Source organism: Hylobates moloch, unplaced genomic scaffold (genome assembly GCF_009828535.3).
Source record: "Hylobates moloch isolate HMO894 unplaced genomic scaffold, HMol_V3 SCAFFOLD_13, whole genome shotgun sequence".
In the NCBI taxonomy this organism is placed as follows: Eukaryota; Metazoa; Chordata; class Mammalia; order Primates; family Hylobatidae; genus Hylobates; species Hylobates moloch.
This window is the reverse complement of record NW_026652288.1, coordinates 64,350,831-64,378,256: the sequence shown is the minus strand read 5'-3', so window position 1 is coordinate 64,378,256 and position 27,426 is coordinate 64,350,831. Positions and strand designations below refer to the sequence as shown.

At 38.0% G+C, this 27,426-nt stretch overlaps 1 protein-coding gene across 1 annotated transcript; it reads left to right on the top strand.

The window, feature by feature from the left end:
- Positions 1-24,340, top strand: LOC116480087 (ceruloplasmin-like). The gene is made up of 10 exons (XM_032172032.2): positions 1-216; positions 9,165-9,412; positions 11,474-11,686; positions 12,471-12,644; positions 14,246-14,500; positions 15,522-15,693; positions 19,786-19,925; positions 22,163-22,315; positions 23,456-23,667; positions 24,230-24,340. The coding sequence occupies exons 1-10, from the start codon at positions 71-73 to the stop codon at positions 24,338-24,340; spliced, it is 1,824 nt and encodes a 607-aa protein (XP_032027923.2). The 5' UTR covers positions 1-70.
- Positions 24,341-27,426: the final 3,086 nt, after the last annotated feature.

The following is a 27,426-nucleotide window of genomic DNA, read 5'->3' as shown; positions in this document are numbered from 1 at the left end:
TCTTATTTATAAAATTGCCTGCTCCTGATTTTACTTCATTTCTTCTCAGGCTCCAAGAAGGGGAAAAAAAATGAAGATTTTGATACTTGGTATTTTTCTGTTTTTATATAGTACCCCAGCCTGGGCGAAAGAAAAGCATTATTACATTGGAATTATTGAAACGACTTGGGATTATGCCTCTGACCATGGGGAAAAGAAACTTATTTCTGTTGACACGTAAGTCACTATTTTTATTGTTTATAGACCAAAATTTTAAATTATTTTTAAAGAATAGAGCCAATAAGATGAAATATTTTTAAAATTTCTTATATAAAGAAACTGCAAAATGTGGGCTTGAAACCCAGGACGCTTGAATCAATCTCCTTTATATTCCTGTATATTTTTTGTTTGGAGGACTACCCTGCTTCTTTCCTGCGGTTCCTGGGGATCTGTGTTCACCTCTTATTACCTCCCATGGTCATTACTGCATCTCCGATTAGGATTCTGTCTTTTTGTCTGTTTATGCAGAAGTTCTTTAATTTAAACAATTACCGTATAAAATGTTATGTTTATTACACCATTTAATGGTTATTCATGATAGGGATAAAATTTTTTTATATCTTTCAAAACATCACTTATAGAAATAAAATATAATTTTAGCAAATACGATCCTGCCTGATATTTATTGAGAGACTCCAGACAGTTAAGTAGGTTAATCTTTCACAGCTTCAGGGTCCTAATTTGTAAAATGAGGATAATAAGCATAGCTCATAGGGTTATTTAAAGAGCGGGTGCATGTAAAGTTAATACAATGCTTGGCACATATGTGCATGAAAAATGCCAGGCACTTATTAGGACGGTCCTCAAAAAGCTCCATGTAACTTAAATGTCTTCATATTTCAGTTGGAAAATCCCCTTATTGAAAGCAATATTCACTACACAGTAAAACAAAAAAAGTTTAGTTCTCCTTGGAGTTTTTTGTACAAGTTTATCTATACTGAGGTCTTCACTTTTAATGATGTTAATTAAACATTAACCACCAAATGGGAACTTGGAATTCAAAATCAATATTCACTACATTAAAATGTATTTCAGTGGTAATAAAACACAAATAAGCCCAATGACCATCAGCTGCCAAGATTATATCTTTAAAAAATAGCTAAATAAGGATGCCAAAGTTTGTAATTATTGAATCTTACTGATGAGTATATACTATTTTCTTAAACATTATGTAAAGTTGAAATTTTTCACCATAAAAATACATAACTGATACTAATATCCAATTATTATATTATGAATTTAATAATATACAGTAAGGAAAGTTTCTGACCTGAAGATAAGTAGTTGTAAATAAAACTAATACATCTTGTAATTATTTCTTTTTTTAATCTGGTTTTCAGATGGTATTATCTTCTAAGGAATATGACATATTTTTACAGCTTCACCAAAAACATTATTTTGCATGGATCAAGTATTTTCTTGATTAAATATAATATAAATTATACGTGGTTTTTATTTCCAAGGAAAAAGTCAGACTCATTAAAAAAATAAAAATACTATCCTTCTCCATGCCCCCACTCACCACTACTCTGCCATTGTTCATGATCAAAAATCAAATCAGCTTTATCAGGCATAAACTAAGTGCAAGACATTGCCCTGACTATGCTTCAAAAAAAAAAAAAAATCTTTAATTCTAAAAATCAGGGAGTAGAAGAGTGAAGGAGTTTGTTTAGAATTTGGTGAATGGGGGCAGAGGAAATTCCTTTGTTTTTAATTACTCCTGTGGCCTGTCTGTGCCAGGGAAGCTATCCAATGAGTATAAGCTTGTCGACCCCATTGTGACTATATTAGTCTCTTCTTATGCTGCTAATAGAGACATACTCAAGATTGAGTAATTTATAAAGAAAAAGAGGTTTAATGGACTCACAGTTCCACATGATTGGGGAGGCCTCACAATCACGGTGGAAGGCAAAGGAGGAGCAAAGGCATGTCTTACACTGCAAACTTTCCCACACCTTCCTGTCTTCTGAGCCCTCCAAGTCTCTAGGAAGTTCCAAACTTTCCCACATTTTGCTATCTTCTTCTGAACCCTCCAAACTATTCCAGCCTCTGCCTGCTACCCAATTCCAAAGTCACTTTCACATTTTTAGGTACCTTTACAGTAGTGCCCCGCTCCAGGTACCAATTTACTGTAATAGTCTGTTCTTACACTGCTAATAAAGACATACACAAGACTGGGTAATTTATAAAGAAAAAGAGGTTTAATGGACTCACAGTTCCACATGGCTGGGAAGGCCTCACAATCATGGCAGAAGGCAAAGGAGGAGCAAAGGCATGTCTTATATGGCAGCAGCCAAGACAGAGCTTGTGCAGGGGAACTCTCATTTATAAAACCATCAGATCTCATGAGACTTATTCACTACCATGAGAATAATATGGGGGAAACCACATCCATGATTCAGTTATCTCCACCTGGCCACCACCTTTGACATGTGAGGATTATTACAATTCAAGTTGAGATTTGGGTGGAGACACAGCCAAACCATATCAGTTACTTAAAAAGTATACTTAATAGCGATACTTAAGGCTCCTTAAAAGGAAAAATGGAGCATCTTCTAGTTGCAAAGGCCACCTCTCTTTTTGTTATTGTCCTGTGACTTTAACATCTCCTTTGGCTTCAACAATATGCTACAGTTGTGCAAACTCTAGGGGGGACTGCTTTCTCTGTGATTTTTTTTTCCCATATATCTTACCAGTGAATTTTGAATACAGCTTCAGCAATTTTGCCAATACTATGCTAAACTTTTTGCATAGATATGTGCAGATAGCAACCTTTTGGTCACTTCTTTGTCCCAGATTTGCAGCATGTTTAGCCCAGTCAGTGAAGGATGATGGAGTATCACAAGACATGGTTGCCACTCCTTATCATGTGATGACTAAAAAGGAGTGGAAATAAATGGGCTGAAGAATAAGATGTGAAAGAGTGTAATATGAATTTTAGGTAAAGAATCGAGTTTAAGCTGAATGTTCATCTTGAAGGTCTGGGATGATGAACAGGAAAATACGCATTGAGAGTATGTACTAGTATATGCCTATGCAAGTACCAGTGCTTGGTCACTAGTACCTAGAATATAGGAGACACTAAATAAATATTTCTGAATAAGTTTAAGTGAGTAAATAAAAGATACATAGGAAGATAGGAAAAATCATAGACTGTATTGTAAAAACTTTTCCTTGCTCCTCATATGGAGAGATTCATGCTATAGAACAAATCAGGAAACAGAATAAAATAGAAAAGTCACCTTAGGGGATTATATGCAGGGTTAGTGCAACTGAAAACATTGGCAGATATTAAAAGAGAAAAATGTATAGATTTTGGGGGGGACTAAAAAAATAAAGTTTACTTCTCTGGTATTAATGCCAATAATATTTATTTCTAAAAGAGTGAAGTGGAAAATAATTTCCTTATACTCAGTCCTGCCATTTACTTGGGTCAGTGCCTTATCTGTCATTTCAACACATCAATAAGTAGTTAAAGACTTTATAAGACATAATTCCTGATCCTAAGTTATATATATTCAAATTAAAATAAATGACATACATATAAAAACAATTAGTAAACCCAATAATGTGTTCTGGGTCCATAGTAGGCATTAGTTAATTATTTACTCAATTAATTGACTATATAATAGCAAAAATTATAGTAATTCTGTTATCTTCAGATTACTTTTTTTTCTGATGATCTCTAGGAAGCTGGAAATAAGTGAAAAATTTTTTAAGCATAAGAACAGCCATCACAAAACTCTTTTATACTTGACTTCACAGGCTCTCACTCAGGCTTGGTGACTTTCTTAACATACAGTTCTTACAAACATTATTACCGGGTTTTTCATTCCATTAGAGGTTTCCAAAACAAATGGTACAGTGAAGATGTCACTATAAGCAGGCCTAATGACCAAGAAGAAATAACAGCTCAAATCCTGACCAAAAAACTAGACAACAAAGAACATTCCACCCTATGGTAATCATAATTACTATAATTATGATCTTGAGTGATCAGGATATAATAAGTATTCATTAAGTGTTCATTTCACTATTATTATCAAAAAAGTTACATTTTTTCCATTATATCCCCTGTTTAGGAAAACAGGGAAGCAAATAAAATATTTTTAAAGAAAAAGCTTGCACTAAAGACATTCATTTTACCCCTGTTAAAAGATAAACTTGGGCATATTGAAAGTTTAACAAGTTTACTCAAGCATTCAGCCACAGCAATTGGGTGCCCTAAGACCACAAGCAGTTCTGTCAATACTCCTCTGGGCAGGGAGGAAACTTTTATAACATATTCTCAGACTAAGAAATAGATATTAGACTGGTTAAAGTGGAGACTCCCTAGTTAGATGTTAGTTGGTGGCTTCTGATTGGTAAAGTCTCTAGTTACAGATTAGAAGTTTCATTTTACTGTTTACTACATTGAATTGGGTTTTGGTTTGCTTAGGTAGGAACCCAAGACACTGACGTTGTCTCAGCCTAGTGGCCTCCCAAGTTATATAGCATCCCTTCAAAAATGATTTTTAAATTTTTAAATGATTCTTAAATAGGTACAATTACTAGCTAAAATTTTCTGGAAAATTTACTTTAAATGACTCATTCTCCAAGGTTGCCAAATAAAAAATAGCAAGCAATAGGGCTGGGCGTGGTGGCTCACACCTGTAATCCCAGCACTTTGGGAGGCCAAGGCAGGTGGATCACAAGGTCAGGAGTTTGAGACCAGCCTGGCCAACATGGTGAAACCCCATCTCTACTAAAAACACAAAAATTAGCGAGGTGTGGTGGCATGCGTCTGTAGTCCCAGCTACTCAGGAGGCCGAGGCAGGAGAGTTGCTTGAACCCAGGAGGTGGAGATTGCAGTGAGCCGAGATCGTGCCATTACACTCTAGACTGGGCAACAGAGCAAGATTCCATCTCAAAAAAAAAAAAAAAAAGCGAGCAATAGCTAGTGCAGTACAAACACTTCCAAACACTTCACACAAGACAGCTTGTATGGAAGAGCTAATTAAGTGACTACCATTTCACACTTACCAAATTCCGTTTATTATCAAGTTCCTATTTCTCCTGAGAACACAGACAAAAGAAAATTCACTAGGTACTGCATTCATGCTGTGCCAGTGGAGGAAGGCTAGTTAGAACCGGCAAATCACTTGAATTTGTGTTATATATACATAGGTTGAGTCTCTGCCATATTCTTGCAGCCGTTAATTTTTGACTGTTTTCCTTATGATTCTTGTTTATGGTAGGCAGCATTTCCAAAGTGGCTCCCAGAAGAAATCCTATCCTAAATCTCCACAACCTGTGAACAGGATGAGACATCACTCTCATGATTTATGTTTTAGTCAGTGAGATTATCTGGAGAGTCCCCACACTGAAGCTGACTTGAAGATGAAAGGGGCCACCTAGGAGGGCATACAGGTGACCTTAAGAAACTGGGAGAGGCTCTCGGCCCATAGCCAGCAAGCAAACAGGGATTTTAATTCTATGACCCCATTGAACTGAATTCTGGCAATAACCCAGATGAGCTAGGCAGATTTCTCCACAGAGCCTCAGATAAGTACTCAGCTCAGCAGCCCCTTGATTTCAGCTTGGTGATGCCCGAGGCAGTGAACCCAGCCACACCATGCCAGACTTCTGACCCATAGAATAGTGAGATTAAAAATGGGTGTTGTTTTAACCTACTTTGTGATAATTTGTTATGCAGCAATAAAAAACATACGTCTCAATTAATGAAGTCAAAAATCCAGAAACTTTTCACCTATAATACTCAAGTTTTGGGAACCATGTCTAAGCATAAACCAAGATCACTTGAGTGAATTCTAAATTTATGGGAGGGAATAGCATTATTAATATCTTACCAAAGCAATACTAAAAAATAGTTATCCTACTATTAAAAACTCATTTCTGGGTCTAAGACTACCAGAAATTATACGAGCGGGCTTTTCTTTTTTTAAATAAGGGGCTAAAAAGAGAGAACATGATTGATTACTTGAAGGGAGATATGTCTATAGTAATGAGTAGAAAGGAACATATTACAGTTGTCAACAGGAAGAACTACAATTAAATGTGAATTATTTGGTTGAAAGAACAGCTATAATAGATTCTTGTGGCTGAATATCTAACTGGCAAACTTCCTGCAAGCTTCCAGTAACTGACCCTTTGTCCTCAAGCTGTGCTGTCGAAATTAAATAGAGAGCCCCTAATGACCTTTTAATGTTTATTTGGAGACAAAGCATAAACAAATAGACTTCTCCCAAAGTATCACACAGTGTAAAATATTTTCCAATTTGGTTAAGACAGTTTTTTTCACAATAAAAGGCAAGATGCAAAAAGCAGTTTGCATATTGCATATGTATAAAAGGAATTTCAAATGTGAAAATGCCTAGATACGTTATACCTTTAGATCAATAATTTTAAAAGCAATTTTAACCCCCCCAAAAAACTTTGCCTAGAAAAATTAGTTACAAAGCCTAGGCAATATAGGTCTTGGTCTTGGTCTTAGGTATTTGTTTATGGCAATGCTCTTCCTATTTTAGGAAATGATTAGTACAAGAGCATTTCAATGCAATAAAAGCATTTTGACAAAGCCTGCTATAGTTTATCAAAATAGGACATGATGTATGCCAAAGTGTATTCACATTCAGAAAATATAAATACACATTTTATATAAATGAAGCCTTAAGGATTTGAGGGCTAACTTTTAACTTTGGCCTATGTAAGATGTGTACCAACAGGACATGGTAAAGCATAGAGTCAAATCTCCAAATATTATCAAATTCATCTCTCAGAAATAAAAGTGTGCTCAGACTCTTAAGAAAATTTACCCTGGGGCTTAGACAAGTCTCTGTGAGATTGATTGGTCCAGAGTTCTGGTGGGACCAGAGTGGAATTGTACCTTTGTACTGTAGACTTTGCAGCTGCAGTTGTGTACCTAACTGAAATTGCACTCTTGTTGACCTCCTCTCAGTCATATGGACTGAATGACTCTCTGCTTTTAATCTCAGTGGTCTTTGATGCAACAATTTTGCTGTTGTTAAGACATATATTTATTAAGACTCTTTCTGTGCATTCGTTGCTATGGGTTTAGGGACAGAGTTCACACCAGTGTCTTGCCCTTTTCCCACGCCTACCTGTGTCCATGAAGTCTCTCCCAATCTTTTCCTATTTTGCTTTAACAAATTGGGAAATGGCAACAAACAATTAGAAAGTGAAAACAAATAGAAAAAATGAGGGTATACCCACAGTTTTGCTGCTCCACACAGGCTGCAAATAATGACACTTTATTTTTCTGACTTCTAGCTTAGCCCTCCCACCAGGATGGGGGATGGGCAGGGAAACATCATCTCAGTCATTTTTTTAGTGAATAATTTTATCTTCTTTGGGAATTTGGGTTTATACAATTCAGGAAAATTGGCATTCCCAGTGTATTGGTATATGGTAGTGACTAGGAGGAAACGCTCATCGTAGAAACACCTTGATCAATCCAGAGAATGGTGGCTCTTATTTCCAACACCTGCTCACTCTGCCCAAACTCAGCCACCAGGACCATTGCCAAGTGGCCGTGGTACCTGGCCCCAGCACTCAGGCTTAATCTATATAGCCACCACTGCAGAGGTCCTGCCACTACCAGGTATGACCTGGAAACAGAGCTTTCTACCTTTCTGTCTTATGGTATCAGGAATCCCACTGCTTCTGGGATTGGGCAGCTCTCTCAATCTTCAACCTTAGAGCCTCTTCAACACAGGTTACCCAGGGGCCCAGAGCAGCCTATCTCATCAAAACACGCCAGTGTGTTGGTTAATAATGCAGATGCCTGCGCCCTGCCCCAGACCCACAGAATCAGAATCACTGGAGTTGCGCCCCAGGAGTTTGCATTTCACTAAGTTCATCAGTAGATTCCTGTGCATATTCAGACTTAAGAAACATCAGGCTTTAGACTTTTGAAAAACCACATCTTTAAATTCTGTAGCAGTGAAAGTCCAGAGCTCTCACACAAGCTCTGTTCTTGTCTTAAAGAAGGGAAAGAAAAATATATCTCACTTTTACCGATGAGCTTACAACTGAGGAAACAAGACAAAACTTACTCCTCAGTCAGGTTACTCGGCCCCACAAATGTTGAGTAGAAATTGGTAAAGTATCAAAGATCACTAAGATGAAAGAAGGCAAAACACACACACACACACACACACACACACACACACACACGATGATGAGCAGTTTTTATTCAAATGGAAGAGCCTTGGTTGTGGAGGGGCTTGCCAAAGGCCAGAATCTAAGTGGGTCCTGCCAAATGGCAACATGATGTTGCCCGTGAATAGATCCCACTGGGCTATATACAGCCTTCAGTTAAGGTTGATAACACAAGAAATCAGTTCAAACAAAATTTACTTTCTTTCCATCTTTTCTTTTCCAGATTACTATTTACTTCACTGATATTTTTAAGAAAGTTTTAAGCAACTCTTAATGGACACTCACTAGAATACAAACATTCAATGTTAAGAATCTGTACTAGTGAGGGATTAAAAAACACAGGGATTATTTAAATTCAAAAGTAATTTAAAAACCACACATATTGCATGCATCAACAACTCTAGCTTTGATTTAGTGCTGTTAAAAGAAATTAAAAAGAATTAATTTAGCTTTATTAATCTTACTTTAAGGAAAAAAATATATAAATACACACACACATACTTTGAAGTCTCAAATACCCAGACTGATTAATTATAAACTCAAATTTTTCAGTAGCTAAGAGAGGTATAAGTGAAAAAATGTCTTAATTAACTGCTTTATTTTAATATTTCAGCTTAATTTTGTATTCTATTCCATTACATAATATGCCTGTGTTTTAATATAAAAATCATGGAAAAAATACTTCAGTAAGATGCACTATATTTCTATGATGCCTTCGCAGATGGTTCTCTGACATATACCTGATATGGAAAGCCTCACATCATTAAAATAACAGGGCTAACTACCAGCCCTCCACTTCAATTTTGGAGGCATCCCTACAACAGGCAAACATTCAATGTGATGTGCTCATTAATTTCTCTAATTATAATGTTATTAAATTATAATGATAATGTCATCCCTAGAAATGATGGCTTCTGATAGAGTTGTCTTCTTTTTCTTTGCAGGGAACATTCCAATATCTATCTTCAAAATGGCCCAGATAGAATTGGAAGACTATATAAGAAGGCCCTTTATCTTCAGTACACAGATGAAACCTTTAGGACGACTATAGAAAAACCAGTCTGGCTTGGGTTTTTAGGCCCTATTATCAAAGCTGAAACTGGAGACAAAGTTTATGTACACTTAAAAAACCTTGCCTCTAGGCCCTACACCTTTCATTCACATGGAATAACTTACTATAAGGAACATGAGGGTAAGTTCAGCTCATGTAGCTGGAATGTCCTCCTACTTTTCAGTAGAAGTGCCTTTTAGCTTCTAAAATTGTGGACTCCTCTCCTGGATAAGACCTGTAACTACCATTCAGCTCTTAACTGTTTTATTTTATTTTTTTTATTTTATTTTATTTTTTACTTCTGTCACCCTGGCTGGAGTGCAGTGGCGTGATCTCAGCTCGCTGCAAGCTCTGCATCCGGGGTTCACGCCATTCTCCTGCCTCAGCCTCCCGAGTAGCTGAGACTACAGGCACCCACCAGCACGCCTGGCTATTTTTTTTTTTTTTCTCATTTTTAGTAGAGACGGGGTTTCACCGTGTTAGCCAGGATGGTCTTGATCTCCTGACCTCCTGATCTGCCCTCCCCGGCCTCCCAAAGTGCTGGGATTACAGGCGTGAGCCACCGCACCCGGCCAACTATTTTATTAATAGGTACTTTGTTTACATATAATAATGGCATGTTTCTCTTGGTTGTGCTCGTTCGTGGAAAGTGTGAACGTGAGAGAATTTCTAGGTGGACTCAGTGAGAGTCAGAGAGAGCTGGAGCTTCTTTCCCAGAGCCCAGTCGTTTCTGGCCAAATAGAATAAGAGAAATGGACAATGTGCATCAGAGCCTAGAAGAGGCAAAATCCAGAGGAAGGAGAAAGAAGGACTCAAGATGTGGATTGCCTTATCTTTGAAGTTCCTACATGTAAACATACTGTGCTGTTGTTACCTCCCATCCTAACTTTAGATAAACTCTGCCCCTGCTAAGGTGGCATAAGTAGTCTCATATGTCAATCAAATGGTACACATGCCTGGATGACTCTAGTCACATATGAGACACAATTAACTGAAAAAGTCATTTGAATGTAGGACTTTGAAGCCTTGAAAATAGTACCTGAAAAACAAAGATAAGGTTTGGTGCCTGTGATTTCATTCTTAGTCCTTAACAATGATGGTGAAAAAGGTGATATTTTGTAGTGATGAAAAGCAAGGGCTTTGAAATTAATAGACCAAGGTCTGAGCCCCAGCCTTGCCTTTGACTGTTTGAGTGACCTTGGAAAAATTACTTAAATTCTTTCAGCTTCAGTTTCCTCATCTATAAAATAGAGACAATAAGAATACATAGTAATACCTGAATAAATATCAGCTGCTATCATAAGCAAAAATGCTGAAGTCATGCTACAGTTCATTGAAATTATAATGATCAAGTAGGGAAATTAATTTAAAATTAGATTTGATTCATTATTGTCTTTTTAAAAGAGATATTGGTTTAGAAGGTGAATGTGTTGACTTTTTTATTTTTGTTGTTGTTTAGGGATAAATTACATTCATAGCATAAAAGGCTGACTGCCATCCTATTTCTTTTTAATGATTTCATGGCTTATTAGGGAATTACCATTCATTTTAAAGGTATGGTAATGGTACTGTGGTTTTGTTAGAAGAAAAAAAGAGTTCCTATATTTTAGAGATACATACTCAAGTATTTATGAATGGAATATGACGTCTGAGATGTGCTTTAAAATAATTTGATGATACTGGGGATAAGAGTGTGTGGGGGTACAGATGGAACAAGGTTGGCCTTGAGTCGACCATTGTTAAAGCTGGTTTGATGGGTACACGGAGATTCAGCATTTTCTTCTCTCAACCTTTGTGTATGTTTGGAAATTTCCAAAATTAAGAGTAGAAATGTTTTTAATTTTATGCTTACTTCATGGGCAAAAATCTGAGATCATATAAGAAGTTTTGAATTTAGAAGAGGGTAGCCATTTGGCTCAGACTTCCATACCATGACCCGAGTTCTTTACATTGCAAACAAAAAGTCATTATACTCTCTGAAAACCCAATCAAATATAAAAAATAATAAAAATGTCTGTGAAGCTTCTAAACACCCCAGCCATTAGCCTTTCATTTTCCTGTGTCCAAATAGAATATCACATCCCCAAGGATCACATAGTAGATGTTTAATAAATGTTTGCTGAATGAATTAATGGACTATCTATGCTCTCATTCAAGTTCAAACACGTTCACTTTACACCTTCATTGCGTGTTGCTTCCTAGGGGCCATCTACCCTGATAACACCACAGATTTTCAAAGAGCAGATGACAAAGTATATCCAGGAGAGCAGTATACATACATGTTGCTTGCCACTGAAGAACAAGGTCCTGGTGAAGGAGATGGCAACTGTGTGACTAGGATTTACCACTCCCACATTGATGCTCCAAAAGATATTGCCTCAGGACTCATCGGACCTTTAATAATCTGTAAAAAAGGTACATCTTCTCCTCATTGCACACGCTATATGACCAAAAGACAGAGGCAGGGCAGTTTGTCTTTTAAAAAGAAATCAAGTCTTCTGTGTTGAGATTGAGCAGGTAAGGTAGAGAGGTGGTAAGTAGAAAAAAAGGAAGGGAAGAGCCAGGCAGGACTAGGAGAAGAAGGGATAAATAGAACAAGCATTCCTACGGGGAAAATGCCAATGAAGCTAATCTGAAAGAAATATATTCTCCCAGGGATCAGTTTGCTGTATCTAACTTCCAACAGTGGTGCTGAAGAGACATATGACTTTACCAAATGTGACTACCAAAAGGGCACTCCACGGTGATAGATCTGTAGTTACTCATACTATATTGGTGAACATAATATCATAATATTTATTTCTAACATCATGAAAAAGACAACGTAGCTCAAGAGCCTGAAATACAATTCTAACTTGAACAATCATTACCTGTAAAGACTTGTCTCAGTTTGTGGCTATATGCACCAGAAAATAGACGCACAACTCTGAATTCCAATCTTCCCATTTGCCAAAAAGCATTTAATAGTTATGTGGTCAGTGGATATCCAGATACAGGAGTGTCTTCCAAGCACCAGATACTGATCATAAAAATTCCCTGAGTGTTTCTGTGTCTGTAAAACAGGAGTGACTGGTCCTGACTTGTGATTTATTAGAAAAAATAAATACTGAAATTTTTAAAAACTATAAATCACCTGAAAACATAAATCAAAATACATGCTAAAAGTTTAGTCTTACTAAAAGAGTAATTTGAACTCCAGATTCTCTAGATAAAGAAAAAGAAAAACATATTGACCGAGAATTTGTGGTGATGTTTTCTGTGGTGGATGAAAATTTCAGCTGGTACCTAGAAGACAACATTAAAACCTACTGCTCAGAACCAGAGAAAGTTGACAAAGACAACGAAGACTTCCAGGAGAGTAACAGAATGTATTGTAAGATTACAGCAGACATGTTAATTTTACTTTTTTTTTTCCTTGATCCATTAATGCTGCTAAGCTTATTCCCTCACATAAGTAAGTAGTGTGTGTCTAGTCTGTGGTCCTTATAACAAAGCATATTGGATGTGCAACTTGATATTCATCTAAGTAAGTCAAAATAAAAACTCTAAGCCAGGTAAAGCCAGATACACCAAACTCGTTCCCAAACTGGTAAGGATAAAGCACCAATTATGGTTTAATGCATATGTATGTGACATTAATATATTTATTTATCCACTAGACTCATTCTAAAAATTATTTGAGGCAGCTCCAAATTATTAAAGTAAATGCTTAAAACCATATTATATTTTAAAGCATCTAACTATATTTAAGAAAATAGTTCCAACCACGAGTTCTGAAAGGAATTCACTTTACATACTATGTTGCCCTCACTGGGCCCCTTAGTCTGCATCATTCTTTTCTACATTTCAGTTCACTTTACTTTTCTAGAAATGCCTTTTTTACAGTTTGGACTTTTTCTTAATTCTCAGACACAAAATGATGAGCTTAGTAAGATTATCTATTTCTCATAATTTGCATGAGAAACAGAGTCCCTTAACAACAACTAGACCAATAAGTAGATATTTTCGTTTATTTGTTTGTGTTTAACTTCTTCAAAATAACCTGTACTCAGAAACCGAAAGCACAAAAATAACGATACCACCAAAGTAGAAAAATAAACTAGTTAACAAAGTACAGATTTTGTTTCCAACTTTTACTTATATCTGGGTAGAAGGTCCTCTTTCCATACTTTAATCCTGTCTCTGTTGTGTACTAACAAAAATAGTTGTTATAAAAAGATACTCAAAATTCTAGCCTGAGCAGGTGTGGTTTGGTACCAGTGTTAAATGTGGTATACTCAAGATTCTTCCCAGAACTAATTTCCACTTGGGAAATTTTTAGGGCCATCCAGTTTGAACAGTGACCATAAGTTTCTTCTGAGGGTTTCAGGCCACTTTGCATATGAACTTTTAGGTCTTTGTGGTTCTGTCCCTGCTGTCCTTCTACATTTTTTCCCTCCTTCATACCTCTTCCAATCTTAAAAATTTTGTCTTGCAATCTTTAAAAAAAGCTGTTCTTATGTTCTTTTTACCAAATAAATTTATGGTAGAAAATTGGAAATTTTCTGACAAGCAAAAACATCCATATTACCAACATGATGAATAACTGATTGAATACTAATATTCAATCTTTTTTCTGTTAATTCTATGTGTGTGTTTTGTTTATATGTATGTATAAATGCACACATCTGTATTTACACACACACACACACACAATGTGTACAGTTTATAACAAAGACAGCAAATAGGTTTTATCTTCAGTATTGTGTTCATCTGTTAATATGGTATCGATAAGAATAGTCAGGCTGAATTCAGCTCCAAAATGAAAGAGTGCTGTGACTGATTAGCAATGTCTGACATGAGTGTAGGAGGGAGGAATACCAGCATGTGTGCCAGATATTTGCCATTCCAAATTGATTCTATTTATATAGAGGTAACTCTCACTATCTCAAGCATTAATGACTCTTAGTCACAAAGTCTGCTCTTGACTTACAGCTGTGAATGGATACACTTTTGGAAGTCTCCCAGGACTCTCCATGTGTGCTGAAGACAGAGTAAAATGGTACCTTTTTGGTATGGGTAATGAAGTTGATGTGCACGCAGCTTTCTTTCACGGGCAAGCATTGACCAACAAGAACTACCGTATTGATACAATCAACCTCTTTCCTGCTACCCTATTTGATGCTTATATGGTGGCCCAGAACCCTGGAGAATGGATGCTCAGCTGTCAGAATCTAAACCATCTGAAAGGTAGGACATCTTTACCTGAAATTAGCAGTCAGCTGAAAAAGGTGGTTACTGGGAATCAGAATCTAAAAGCTAAATATCTTTGAAATAATCTGAGCTTTGAACTGGCATCTTAGTTTTATCCCTAAGATGGTATATATAATAATGTAATAAAAAAGACTGTAAGACAGGAATATTATAAAGTAATGAAATCTGAAGATATATTAGTTTTTGGAAAGAACAACTGGCCCTGAAAGTATAGTACTATATATACTTACTCAGCTTTGTAAAATATACAGTGTTGTAACATCCAGAAAAATTGTATGCTGCATTGGAAAGCACCCTGTTTTTAGACTTATTTCTGTCAAGGATAATTAACTTTGTTCTTTATTTGAGCCTGGCCATCCCTTAGTTTAACTCGATAAATCCTTCCTTTATCTCTTTAACTTAGGCAATAAAAACATTCCTTGTTCTTGAAAAATATTAGTTTTTAATATTGGTCTACAGACTAAATTAAGTTTAACATAGGAGTTCAGATATTTTACTTTGACCTGCAAATACAATTGCTTTTATCAAATATGCTCTGGGCCACAGAAGGCCCAGCACAGCAGATGCACAACCATCTTGTACAAGAGAGCAATAATACAAGCTCATTTGGTACCTCCTCCTTGTACCTTCTCCTCCACCCAATGCAACCCCTTAAAATATGTCAAAGCCTCTCTTCTCTGCTTATCTACAGATTTGTTCTTTTTCTGTCATCAAAAGAACTACCAAGTGAAACCCCACAGAAACTGGTACCATATTTTGAAAACACATATGCTTAATATCTCTATGCTATATGTACATAAAAAACAAAGTATGTCTGTTTTAAACTTGAGTTTTCCATCACTAATTTATTTACAGCTGTCTGCCCTAGTTTATAGTACTGTTTCTATCTGTCTATTCCTTCAATTTCTACTTGTCATCACCCAAGCGGTGTTTACAGGGCAATAGGAGAGAGAAACATTGGCTTCATTAATCAATGCCTCTTTCTGTTTCATTTCAGCTGGTTTGCAAGCTTTTTTCCAGGTCCAGGAGTGTAACAAGTCTTCATCAAAGGATAATATCCATGGGAAGCATGTTAGACACTACTACATTGCTGCTGAGGAAATCATCTGGAACTATGCTCCCTCTGGTATAGACATCTTCACTAAAGAAAACTTAACAGCACCTGGAAGGTAATTCACAAAAGAGAGTACTATTTCAAAATATGCTCTCCCCCGCACAAAGGAACTACAAAAGGCTAATTCAGCAATTAAAATTTTAATTGGTATCGGAAATTGAGTAACTAGACTGCTAAATATTTATTAAGGTATTTGATGTAAGAGTCTGAGCTTGAGAACTATGAGTTTTGAGTCCATGAAAAAAGATGGGTTCAAAAGTTATCAAATGATTGACAAAGTCCTAAGAAAACTCTGAATACAATTAGATAAATCAATTAATTTGCTTTCCATTTCAGAAAACGTGGCACTGTACGATTCAGCAGCATTAAGTACATTTAGAGTACTGTATAGCCGTTACCACTATCCATTTCCAGAACTTTTTTTTATCATCCCAAATGAAAACTCTGAACCCTTTAAACAGTAACAACCTTCTTCCACTCTTTCTCCACCCCCTGATAAGCTCGATTCTGCTTTCTGTCTCTATGAGTTTTCCTATTCTAGGCAACTCATACAAGTGGAATCATACAATATTGGTTCTTTTGTGTCTTTTGTATCACTTAGCATAATGTTTTAAGATTTGTTCATGTTGTAGCATGCATCAGAATTTCATTCCTCTTTAAGGCTGAATAATGCTTCATTGTATGTATATACCACATTTTGTTTATTCATTCATCTGTTGATAAACATTTGGGTTGTTTCCACCTTTTGGCTATTGTGATTAATGTTGCTATGAACAATTGTTATACAAATATCACTGTTCAAGTCTCTGCTTTTAATTATTTTGCATATCCAGCTAGAAGCGGAATCGCTGGATTCCGCTTCTAGCTGGATATGCAAAATAATTAATAGAAATGGTAATTCTATTTTTAATTTTTTGAGGAACCACATTACTGTTTTCCATAGCAACTGCACCATTTTACAGGCTCATCAGCAATGTACAGGGGTTTCAGTTTTTTCACATTCTCATCAACACTTGTTATTTTCTGTTCTTCTTTTTTTAATAATAGCTAACCTAATGAGCATAAGTGATATTTCATAGTGGTTTTGATTTGCATTTTCTTAATGACTAGTAATGTTGAGGATCTTTTCATGTACTTTTTGGTCTTTTGTGTATCTTCTTCAGAGAAATGTCGATTTAAGTCCTTCAGCCATTTTCGAAGGGGGATTTTTGTTGTTGTTGTTGTTGTTGATCTGTAGGAGTTCTTCATATATTCAGGATATTAATTCCTTATCAGTTATTTGCAAATGTTTTCTGGCATTCTATAGGTTGTCTTTCACTTTCTTGATAGTGTCCTTTGATGTACACAAGCTACTCTTTGTACGTGTCTGAATGACTCCACAGTCTCCCAGCCATTCTTTCCATTTGTCTTCCTTTCCTACTATCGACTTCTTACAAAGCAGTACTGCGATCTTTCAAAAATGTCAACGAGATGACATTTTTGCTGCCATCTCCCCTGCTCCAAGTCTTTACTCATATATCACTTCCTCAGAGAAGCCCTGTTTGCCATCCATATTAAAAATACCCTCCTTGGAAAGGTTAAGTAATTCATCCAACATCACACAATAAATGGATAGCTAGGACTTGCTCAGCCCAGACCCGTGACTCCTGAAGCAGAGATTTAAGTCCCAGGCTACACTGACACCTACATGTGATTACTCCCAACGCTGCGTCTCCAACTCAGGAGGATCTAGTGAATTTCAGATTGCATGTCAAACTTCTTAGTGACACCCCCACATGGATGAGGCTATTCAAACTCCTCTCCTCATCAAGTACTGCCTTATTTCATAGAAACTATCTCTGAAAGCTATCTACTTCTCTCCATCTTCTTTGTCAATACCTATGAACTCATCTCTGCCTCTCACTGAGATTAGAAAAGCAGGCTCCTGACTGGTCTCCCTACTGCAGTCTTGTATTTTCCAACACATTCTCCAAACATCTGCCAGAGGGATCCTCCTAAAATGCTAATCCTGAATGCTTCAATCTTTCAAATGCTTCTCACTGCCCTGGGATGGAAGGCTGAAACCTTAACTAGGTCCTACTGCCTATCTCCCATCTATCTAAGCCTCATTCTTCACTCCTCTGCCCTGCCCTGCATGCTGTGCTTCTGCCATATTTTCTAGAACATGGCATGCTCACTCTTTTCTCTAAGCCTGCTCATAAGCAGTTTCCTCTTTGTATACACCTGCCCTAGTCTGTGCGCTACACACACACTTCATCTTGCTAACTCTACTTCCCCTTTAGGTAGTTTTAAGTAATCACTTCCTCTGGAACGTCTTTGTGGCCTCTTCGCTGCACTTCCCCCAACCTCAAAAAAAATGCTCCATAACACCCTGTGCTTATTACTCTGTATTATATTGATGGGTTCATGGCCTGTCTTCTCTGCCAGATGTAAGGTCCATGTGGACAAGGAAGAGTCCACCTTACTTATGGTTAAGTCATCAACACATAGCAGGATTCCCTGCAAAGAGCAGGTGTTTGATGCATTTGTCAAGTGAAAGAAATGATGAATGAGGTGGCTTTGTGCAAGTCAAATAATTACCTTTCTGAAATTTAATTTCTTCATTTGCAAAATAGGGAGAATAATACCGACTTTGTTGTGATGTCATGTGAGTTTCAGCTAATAAACAAAAGCTCCTGGCCGGGCGTGGTGGCTCATGCCTGTAATCCCAACACTTTGGGAGGCCAAAGCGGGTGGATCACTTGAGGCCAGGAGTGTGAGCCCAGCCTGGTCAACATACCAAAGCCCCGTCTCCATTAAAAACCAAAAAATTAGCTGAGCATGGTGGCATACGCCTGTAATCCCAGTTATTCAGGAGGCTGAAGTATAAGAATCACTTGAAACAGAGAGGCAGAGGTTGCAGTGAGCCAAGATCGCACCACGGCACTCCAGCTTGGGCAAGAGAGTGAGACTCTGCTCAAAAAACAAAAAATAAATAAATAAAAGCTCCTGAGCAGCTGGCCAGTGCTAATATACAATAAAGAGTAGCCACTGGGGCCAGGCGCAGTAGCTCAAGCCTGTAATCCCAGTACTTTGCAACGCTGAGGCAGGCGGATCACCGAGGTCAGGAGATCGAGACCATCCTGGCTAACACGGTGAAACCCCATCTCTACTAAAAATACAAAAAGTTAGCCAGGCGTTGTGATGGATGCCTGTAGTCCCAGCTACTCGGGAGGCTGAGGCAGGAGAATCTCTTGAACCTGGGAGGTGGAGGTTGCAGTGAGCCGAGATGGCACCACTGCACTCCAGCCTGGGCAACAGAGCGAGACTCGTCTCAAAAAAAAAAAAAAAAACAAAAAAACAAACCAGGCCAAGCATAGTGGCTCATGCCTGTAATCCCAGCACTTTGGGAGGCTAAGGCGCACAGATCATGAGGTCAGGAGCTCGAGACCATCCTGGCTAACACGGTGAAACCCTGTCTCTACTAAAAAAATACAAAAAATTAGCCAGGCATGGTGGCAGGCGCCTGTAGTCCCAGCTACTCGGGAGGCTGAGGCAGGAGAATGGTGTGAACCTGGGAGGCAAAGCTTGCAGTGAGCTGATACGTGCCACTGCACTCCAGCCTGGGCGACAGAGTGAGACTCCAGGTCAAAAAACAAAACAAAACAAAAAAAACAACATAAAAAACTAGCCACTGTGTTTTTAAACATTTCACAATTTGATAAAAAGATTCTGGCCAGGCGTGGTGGCTCACGCTTGTAATCCCAGCTCTCAGGGAGGCAAGAGGCGGGAGGATAGCTTGAGCCCAGGAGTTCGAGACCTGCGTGGGCAATATAGCGAGACCCCGTTCTCCCGAAAAAGAAAAAAAAAAAAGATTCTATGGTAGAATCCTTTGTCAAGGGGTTGAAGGGGCCCTTCTGAAAATTTTCTCTTCACTTCAAAAAGTAAACATCCTCCATGATCCTCTACTTCTTAACTGACCATCCTTCTGTGAGTGGACTGGAACTGTCTGCTTTATTTGAGTAACTGGTACAGATTGCTGTAAATCATAGATAATATTCATCTCTAAGCACTGGTCAGAATTTTTCTCTTCAATTAGCACCTTAAGTGAATACCTGCTTTCTGTTCTACTTCAACCCCAGCATTAAACATTTTTTTCCCCCTGCAGTGACTCAGCAGTGTTTTTTGAACAAGGTACCACAAGAATTGGAGGCTCTTATAAAAAGCTGGTTTATCGTGAGTACACAGATGCCTCCTTCACAAATCGAAAGGAGAGAGGCCCTGAAGAAGAGCATCTTGGCATCCTGGGTGAGTTCGTGCAGAATATATATGGCTGGTTTACTCTTCCCATGGGCTACATCAACCTCAGAAAGAATAGTAACTTCAGGACCTACTGCATGATTTCTATGTGTTAAGTAGGCGTGTGGAAGATAAAACAATAAAATGCAGCAGCTAAGTACTTTTCCAAATGTAAATTACCAATAGTAAATTTTCATCATTAAAAGCCCTGCTGACGGCCGGGAGTGGTAGCTCACCCCTGTAATCTCAGCACTTTGGGAGGCTGAGGCGGGCAGATCACTTGGGTAAGGAGTTTGAGACCAGCTTGGACAACATGGTGAAACCCCATCTTTACTAAAAATACAAAAATTAGCAGGGCGTGGTGGCACGTACCTGTAATCCCAGTATCTCGTGCCTCGATGCTGAGGCATGAGAATCGCTTGAACCCGGGAGGCGGAGGTTGCAGTGAGTCAATATTGTGGCACTGTACTCCAGCCTGGGAGACAGAGCGAGACTACGTCTCAAAAAACAAAAAAACAAACAAACAAACAAACAAAAAACCCATGCTGACCTGACTTCAAATGGTTATTTTTTTCTTCAAAGAGGTAAGGAGAATTGTGTGTTGCGTGTTCATGTGTCTTGGCTTAAATAGATAACTAAGTTGTGAGCCTCTGCACTTAGTTAAAGATGTGTTCCCTTAGAAATAAAACCCAGGCTAGGGCCGGGCACGGTGGCACACGCCTGTAATGTCAGCACTTTGGGAGGCTGAGGCGGGCGGATCACAAGGTCAGGAGATCAAGACCATCCTGGTTAACACGGTGAAACCCATCTCTACTAAAAAGACAAAAAAAATTAGCCGGGCATGGTGGCGGGTGCCTGTCCCAGTTACTCTGGAGGCTGAGGCAGGAGAATGGCGTGAACTTGGGAGGTGGAGCTTGCAGTGAGCTGAGATCATGCCACCACACTCCAGCCTGGGTGACAGAGTGAGACTCTGTTTCAAAATCAATCAATCAATCAATCAATCAATCAATCCCAGGCTACTAATGAAGCAAGCAGGATCTGTCCTAGAGTCCTCCGCAGGCTGCCCCCAGCCAGAGTCCAGAGACCTGTTCTCACCAAGGCACGCAGGCAGAATAACATAGTGGGTGAGCAAATAGGGTATGGATTCAGTTGTCCTGGTTCTTCACTTTTTTTTTTCCTGGCGGTGACTCAGAGGTATAATACTTTTTGAACAAGGTATTACAAGAATTGGAGGCCCTTATAAAAAGTTGTTTTTTTGTGAGTACACAATGCATACATTAGCTGTGTGACCTTTGAAAGTTACTCAACTTGGCCGGGCGCGGTGGCTCATGCCTGTATTCCCAGCATTTTGGGAGGCCGAGGCAGGCAGATCACTTAGGTCAGGAGTTCGAGACTAGCCTGGCCAACATGGCGAAACCGCATCTCTACTAAAAAAAAAAAGTACAAAAATTAGAAGGGCGTGGTGGCGAGTGCCTGTAATCCCAGCTACTGGGAGGCTGAGACAGAAGAATTGCCTGAACCTGGGAAGCAGAGGTTGCAGTTAGCCAAGATCATGCCACTGCACTCCAGCCTAGGCAACAGAATGAGACTCCATCTCGAAAAAAGAAAAAAAGAAAATTACTCACTGTCTGTCCCTGCTCCCTTCTGTAAAATGGGAACAATAGTTACTAAAGTTGGTATAGGGATTAAATCAGTTAATAGACATAAACACTCAGAAGAACTGATAGGAAACTCTCTATAAATGTCATTTTGTATATTACATAAAACATTTATGTAAAATATATATTTTTATTCTATAATTGGTAATCATTAATTTTGGTCATGGAAAATCCAAAACAGCATTATCCTTCACATCCAAAACAATTCCACTTACCTGCTTTGGGTGGTCAAAGTTTATAGCACCTAACTCTTGGGACAAATGACACATCTCCAGCCAACAGAAGATTAGGCTGAGGAGTCTTAACATTCCGAATAGTTTTTGTAGATATGTAAAGCTTACTAACTGACTTGTACAAAAATGATCATCAATTTCATTAATCTGAAGTTGAAATCAAAAGCCCTTCTCTCCTTCCAACCTCGACATATCAGATTGATTATGGACTTTTCAAAAACCAAGCTTTCCATTCACCACAAATAAGCATGTTGCTCCTAGTAGTTCTTGCCAGAGAACACAAAGAAGATAACTGTCTTATACATTCTACATGTTATATACCAAGGAAGGATAATAATTCTCTCTTTGTTCCCAGGTCCTGTCATTTGGGCAGAGGTGGGAGACACCATCAGAGTAACCTTCCATAACAAAGGAGCATATCCCCTCAGTATTGAGCCGATTGGGGTGAGATTCAATAAGAACAACGAGGGCACATACTATTCCGCACATTACAACCCCCAGAGCGGAAGTGAGTACAGCACTCTGTAACAAATCAACAATGTTTAATAATCCACTGTACTGGTCACTGACAGTGTCCTGCAAAAACTGAAAGCAGGAACTCCCAAGGAAACTGCTCATATATCATTTCTAGGCATCATGCCAGGAAACAAATAAACCCCTTCTCCTACCTCCAATTGGTTTACAGAATTTTGTCCTGCCTTAATTGGATGATTATTGACAATCCTGATAGTAATTTAGTTGGGTTGTATCAATTATCCATTTCTAGAGTACCCTGGGTGACTTTTAATTTTTAAAAAAGTTCTTATAAGAATGTTCGATGTTCACTTTAGAATATTTGAAAAATATAGAAAGGTAGCAAAAAATACTAATTATCCATAGTTCTATAAACAATCACTCTTATATTTTTATATGATTCTTCCATTTTCATCTGTATACATATAATATATATTTTAAATATGGTTGAGATCATAGCAAATAAATGTTATTTTAATTTCATAATCAGAGTTTGTTCTCTTAGCATTACAAGGGTTTTATAAACAAAATTTTAATGATATAAAATATTTCATTATGTGGATTTTTTGACTATTTTTACACACCAAGAAGGACCAGTGAAGACTAGTGACTTTGCTACCACTTGCAGTGTGACTGTGAACAGGTTATTCAAGTGTAAATTTGAGAGATTTAAATAGGATCACTTGCAAAGTTCCTTTCAGTTCTACAATTATGAAATGGAATGTAATTTTCAGTTCCATTTTATTCAATAGAAAATAGAAAATGCATTGATTATACTGTATTGCCAGGCATTGTTCTAGCTGATAGAAATGTAGAGACAGTGCTTGCCTTCAAGAAAGTTAAGCTCTGTTCGAGAGAAATACACACAATATGACATGAAAGGTGCTAGGGACATTCCTGGAAGATGTGTGAGCGCAAAGAGGGGCACCACTCCCAGGAGGAGGTTTAGAAGAGTCTATCTGGATGCAGTCACATCGGTCTGTTATCTGACACCAGAGCATGAATGGGATGCCATTCTAATTTATAACAAAGAACTCAGAATTGGGCTATTCTAGACTAAACTTAGTCTACTTTGTGGCTCAAGTGACCACATTAGAAAGCACACTTCGCTTCTCTAATGTGACCTTTCTCACAGGTGTGCCTCCTTCAGCCTCCCATGTGGCACCCACAGAAACATTCACCTATGAATGGACTGTCCCCAAAGAAGTAGGACCCACTAATGCAGATCCTGTGTGTCTAGCCAAGATGTATTATTCTGCTGTGGATCCCACTAAAGATATATTCACTGGGCTTATTGGGCCAGTGAAAATATGCAAGAAAGGAAGTTTACGTGCAAATGGGAGACAGGTAAGTCCAACTGGGGGAAAAAAATTGTTCAATCTCTTTGAAAATGATCATTAGGCCGGGCGTGGTGGCTCACGCTTGTAATCCCAGCACTTTCGGAGGCCGAGGCGGGCCTCCTGATCACGAGGTCAGGAGATCGAGACCACTGTGAAACCCCGTCTCTACTAAAAAACAAATACAAAAAGTTAGCCGGGCGTGGTGGCGGGCGCCTGTAGTCCCAGCTACTCGGAGAGGCTGAGGCAGGAGAATGGCGTGAACTCGGGAGGCGGAGCTTGCAGTGCGCCGAGATAGCGCCACTGCACTCCAGCCTGGGTGACAGAGCAAGACTCCGTCTCCAAAAAAAAAAAAAAAAAAAAACCAAAAAAGAAAATGATCATTTGACAGAAATAGAAATATCTAACCTCATCATTATCTCCAAAAATACTTTAGTATATACCTTTAAAAGAAAAAGACTTCTTTAAAAATGCCCACAATTATCACACCTTAAAATAATAACACACATCGTAACTCTTTAAAGTTATCAAATAGCCAATCAATGTTCACATTTCCCCAATTGACTTTTTAGGTCTGTTGTTTGGATCAGTATCCAAACAATTACACATATTACAATCGATTTATATGTTTCCTAAGATTGTTTACTTGCAATTTTCTGTTGCAAGAGTCATTGGTCCCGTAGAAATTTCCCATGTCTTGATTTTACTTTTTATCGTATGGTATCATTTAACACAGGGGTCCCCAACATCCCCCCCACACACACCCATGGGTCACACAGCAGGAGGTGAGCCTGTTAGGTAGTCTGTTAGGAACTGGGCTGCACAGCAGGAAGTGAGCAGCAGGCAAGCAAGCATTATCGCGTGAGCTCTGCTTCCTGTCAGATCAGTGGCGGCATTAGATTCTCATACGAGCGCAAACCCTTTTGTGAACTGTGCGTGTGAGGGATCTAGGTTGCACGTTCCTTACCAGAATCTATGCCTGATGATCTGAGGTAGAATGGTTTCGTCCAGAAACCACCCCCCTTTCCCAAGTTTTTGTAGAAAAATTGTGTTCCGTGAAATCGGTCCCTGGTGCCAAAAATGTTGGGGATCGCTAAAACATGTTTCTTTCTCTCTGCCTTTATTTCCTATAACTAGTAGTTACATCTAAAAGTTTGATCTAATTCTGATTTTTTTTTTTTCTTTCACGACTGCTTCAAATGTGGTACTGGGCACTTCTATCAGGGAGTACATAATTTATAGTTGTCCCTTAACTGGGGATGTTATCAGCTACTGATGACAGTTTCCTAGATTCATAAACTAATCAGTGTTGCATAATAGTAATATTCTAATTCCATCTTCCTTTCTTTATTAGCTGGCATACTTCTCTATAAACAGAAACTTCTTAATGAATTATTTGGCTACCCTGAGGTACACAGTATATGAAAGGGTATGACAAATACTTGATTCATTCCCTGTAAGTTTTCAAATTAATCAAAGGCTTCTCAATATTTTTTTTACTTTTAAGTAGCATCGTGCACTTGTGGATTTAAGCATATCTGGTGTGTTACAATTCACTGCCATTATTCCTACTGATGTTCAAAGTATCCTTTTTGACACTGAAGGACTTGTTCAGGTTGACTCCTTTATTTTTACATCATAGTAGTCTTTGAAGATTCTTTGCTTTCTAGTATAACAAGACACCAGGCTCATTTTGCACGTTTTCTGAGCCAGAACTGAAACTAACCATTTGTTCCCAAAAGCCCTGCTTTTTGTTTGTTTTTTTGGTGAGGATTTGGAATCACAATGTGGCCACTAGAGTTGCTTGTTGCTGTTGGGCAAATCATTGTTTCTGGGCCTTTTCAGTGGAAGAAAATGGGAAAAAACTTTTCAGATAAATTCATCATGATTTCATACTAATACTTTCTATTCAAATTTGAGTCTACAGAGTTTTTGGTTTGTTATTAACTGCATCAATCTTATATTTGTATCTGCCTTAAACTGCACTGAAAAATCTTATTTTTTTCATGACACCAACATACTCATTTGATTCATCCCACAATATACATACAACAGTCTCAGAATCACAATTACAATACTACAATCAACAATATGATTACTGAAAACAGTTTAAGATTTGTTTGCCACTCTTTTTGTCGTTAGGGTAGATCCCACTAGAGATTTTTAGCCAAATTACATATTTAAAATCACTTGGAAGAGTTCTTCTCTACCTAGTTTTGCCATCACTGGATATACGGGTTAATTCATTGTACTTCTCTGTTTCAGAAATTGCTTTTAAAACTGTAATATTATTTTATGTAAAATATTCATATCTCACCATAGTTACCTTTTTTTTTTTTTTTTGCTTTATAGTTTATTCTTTTTTTTTTTTTTTTTGAGATGGAGTCTCACTCTGTCAACCAGGCTGGAGTGCAGTGGCATGATCTCAGCTCACTGCAAGCTCCGCCTCCTGGGTTCACGCCATTCTCTTGCCTCAGCCTCCTGAGTAGCTGGGACTACAGGCGCCCGCCACCACGCCCAGCTAATTCTTTTTTTGTATTTTTAGTAGAGATGGGTTTCACTGTGTTAGCCAGGATGGTCTGGATCTCCTGACCTTGTGATCCGCCCGCCTCTGCCTATTCTTCCATTTTTAAATAAACAAATGTGTGTGTATTCATATCTTTGCTTTTTTCACTTCACAATAGAATCTGAACATCTCTTCATAGTATTGTTTGGAAATATTGCTCATTCCTCACTTCTTTGCATAGTATATATTACTCTGATGTGTGGACATGCTACAGTTTACACAATCAGTCCCTTATTTGGCAAGTGTTTGGGTTGTTTCTAGTCTTTGCCTTCACAAATTCAAAACAATGTACAGCTTTGTTAGCCTTGTTCATGTCTCTTTGTATTTTTGCCAGCATAACTTTGTGATAAATTCCTAGAAATTATATTATTGGGACAAAAGGTAAATGCTTATATGGTTTTGTGAAATATTGCCAAATCTCCCTCTGTAGTTGTGCCAGTTTGTATTTCCAGAAGGTATACATGAGATTATCTGTGTTTCCACAGCGTCATTACAAACTATATTGTCAAATTTGGGGATTTTCACAAATCTGATAGGAAATAAATAATACAGTCGAGGAGTGAATCATATTTATCTTTTTTTCTGTATGGCTATCCAGTTACCCACAAAAAAGCTAAACTTTCCCGCATTGATTGAAATGCTGCCTTTATCATCTACTAAAATATTTATGTATAAGTGAGTCTATTTCTAGATTTTCTATGCTATTCTGCTGGTCTTTATTCATGCACCAATACCATACTGCTTTAATTAGAGAGCCCTTTAATATGTTTAATGGCTATAGCTATGTCTCATTTCTTTTCTTTTCCATCATTTTAATGGCTATTTTTGCTTCCTTATTCTTTCTACTGAACCTTAGAAAAACTTATCTAGATCCAGAAAAAAGGCTTGATAGTGTTTTATTGGGATTGTTTCAAACGTATAAGTAGGGAGTACAGACATAATTAGGAAGTTGAGTCATCCTACATAAGAACGTATGTCTTTCCATTTGTTCAAGTCTACTTTTGTGTTTTTCAAGAGTATTTTATAGTTCCTCTTATATGGATCTTGGATATCTTTTTAAGATTATGCTGAGGTGTTTTATTTTTATTTGGCCTTTGTAAATGGTAATACCATCACTTAACATTTTAAGTATGTGGCTGGGTGTGGTGGTTCACACCTGTAATCCCAGCACTTTAGGAGGCTGAGGTCAGTGGATCAGTTGAG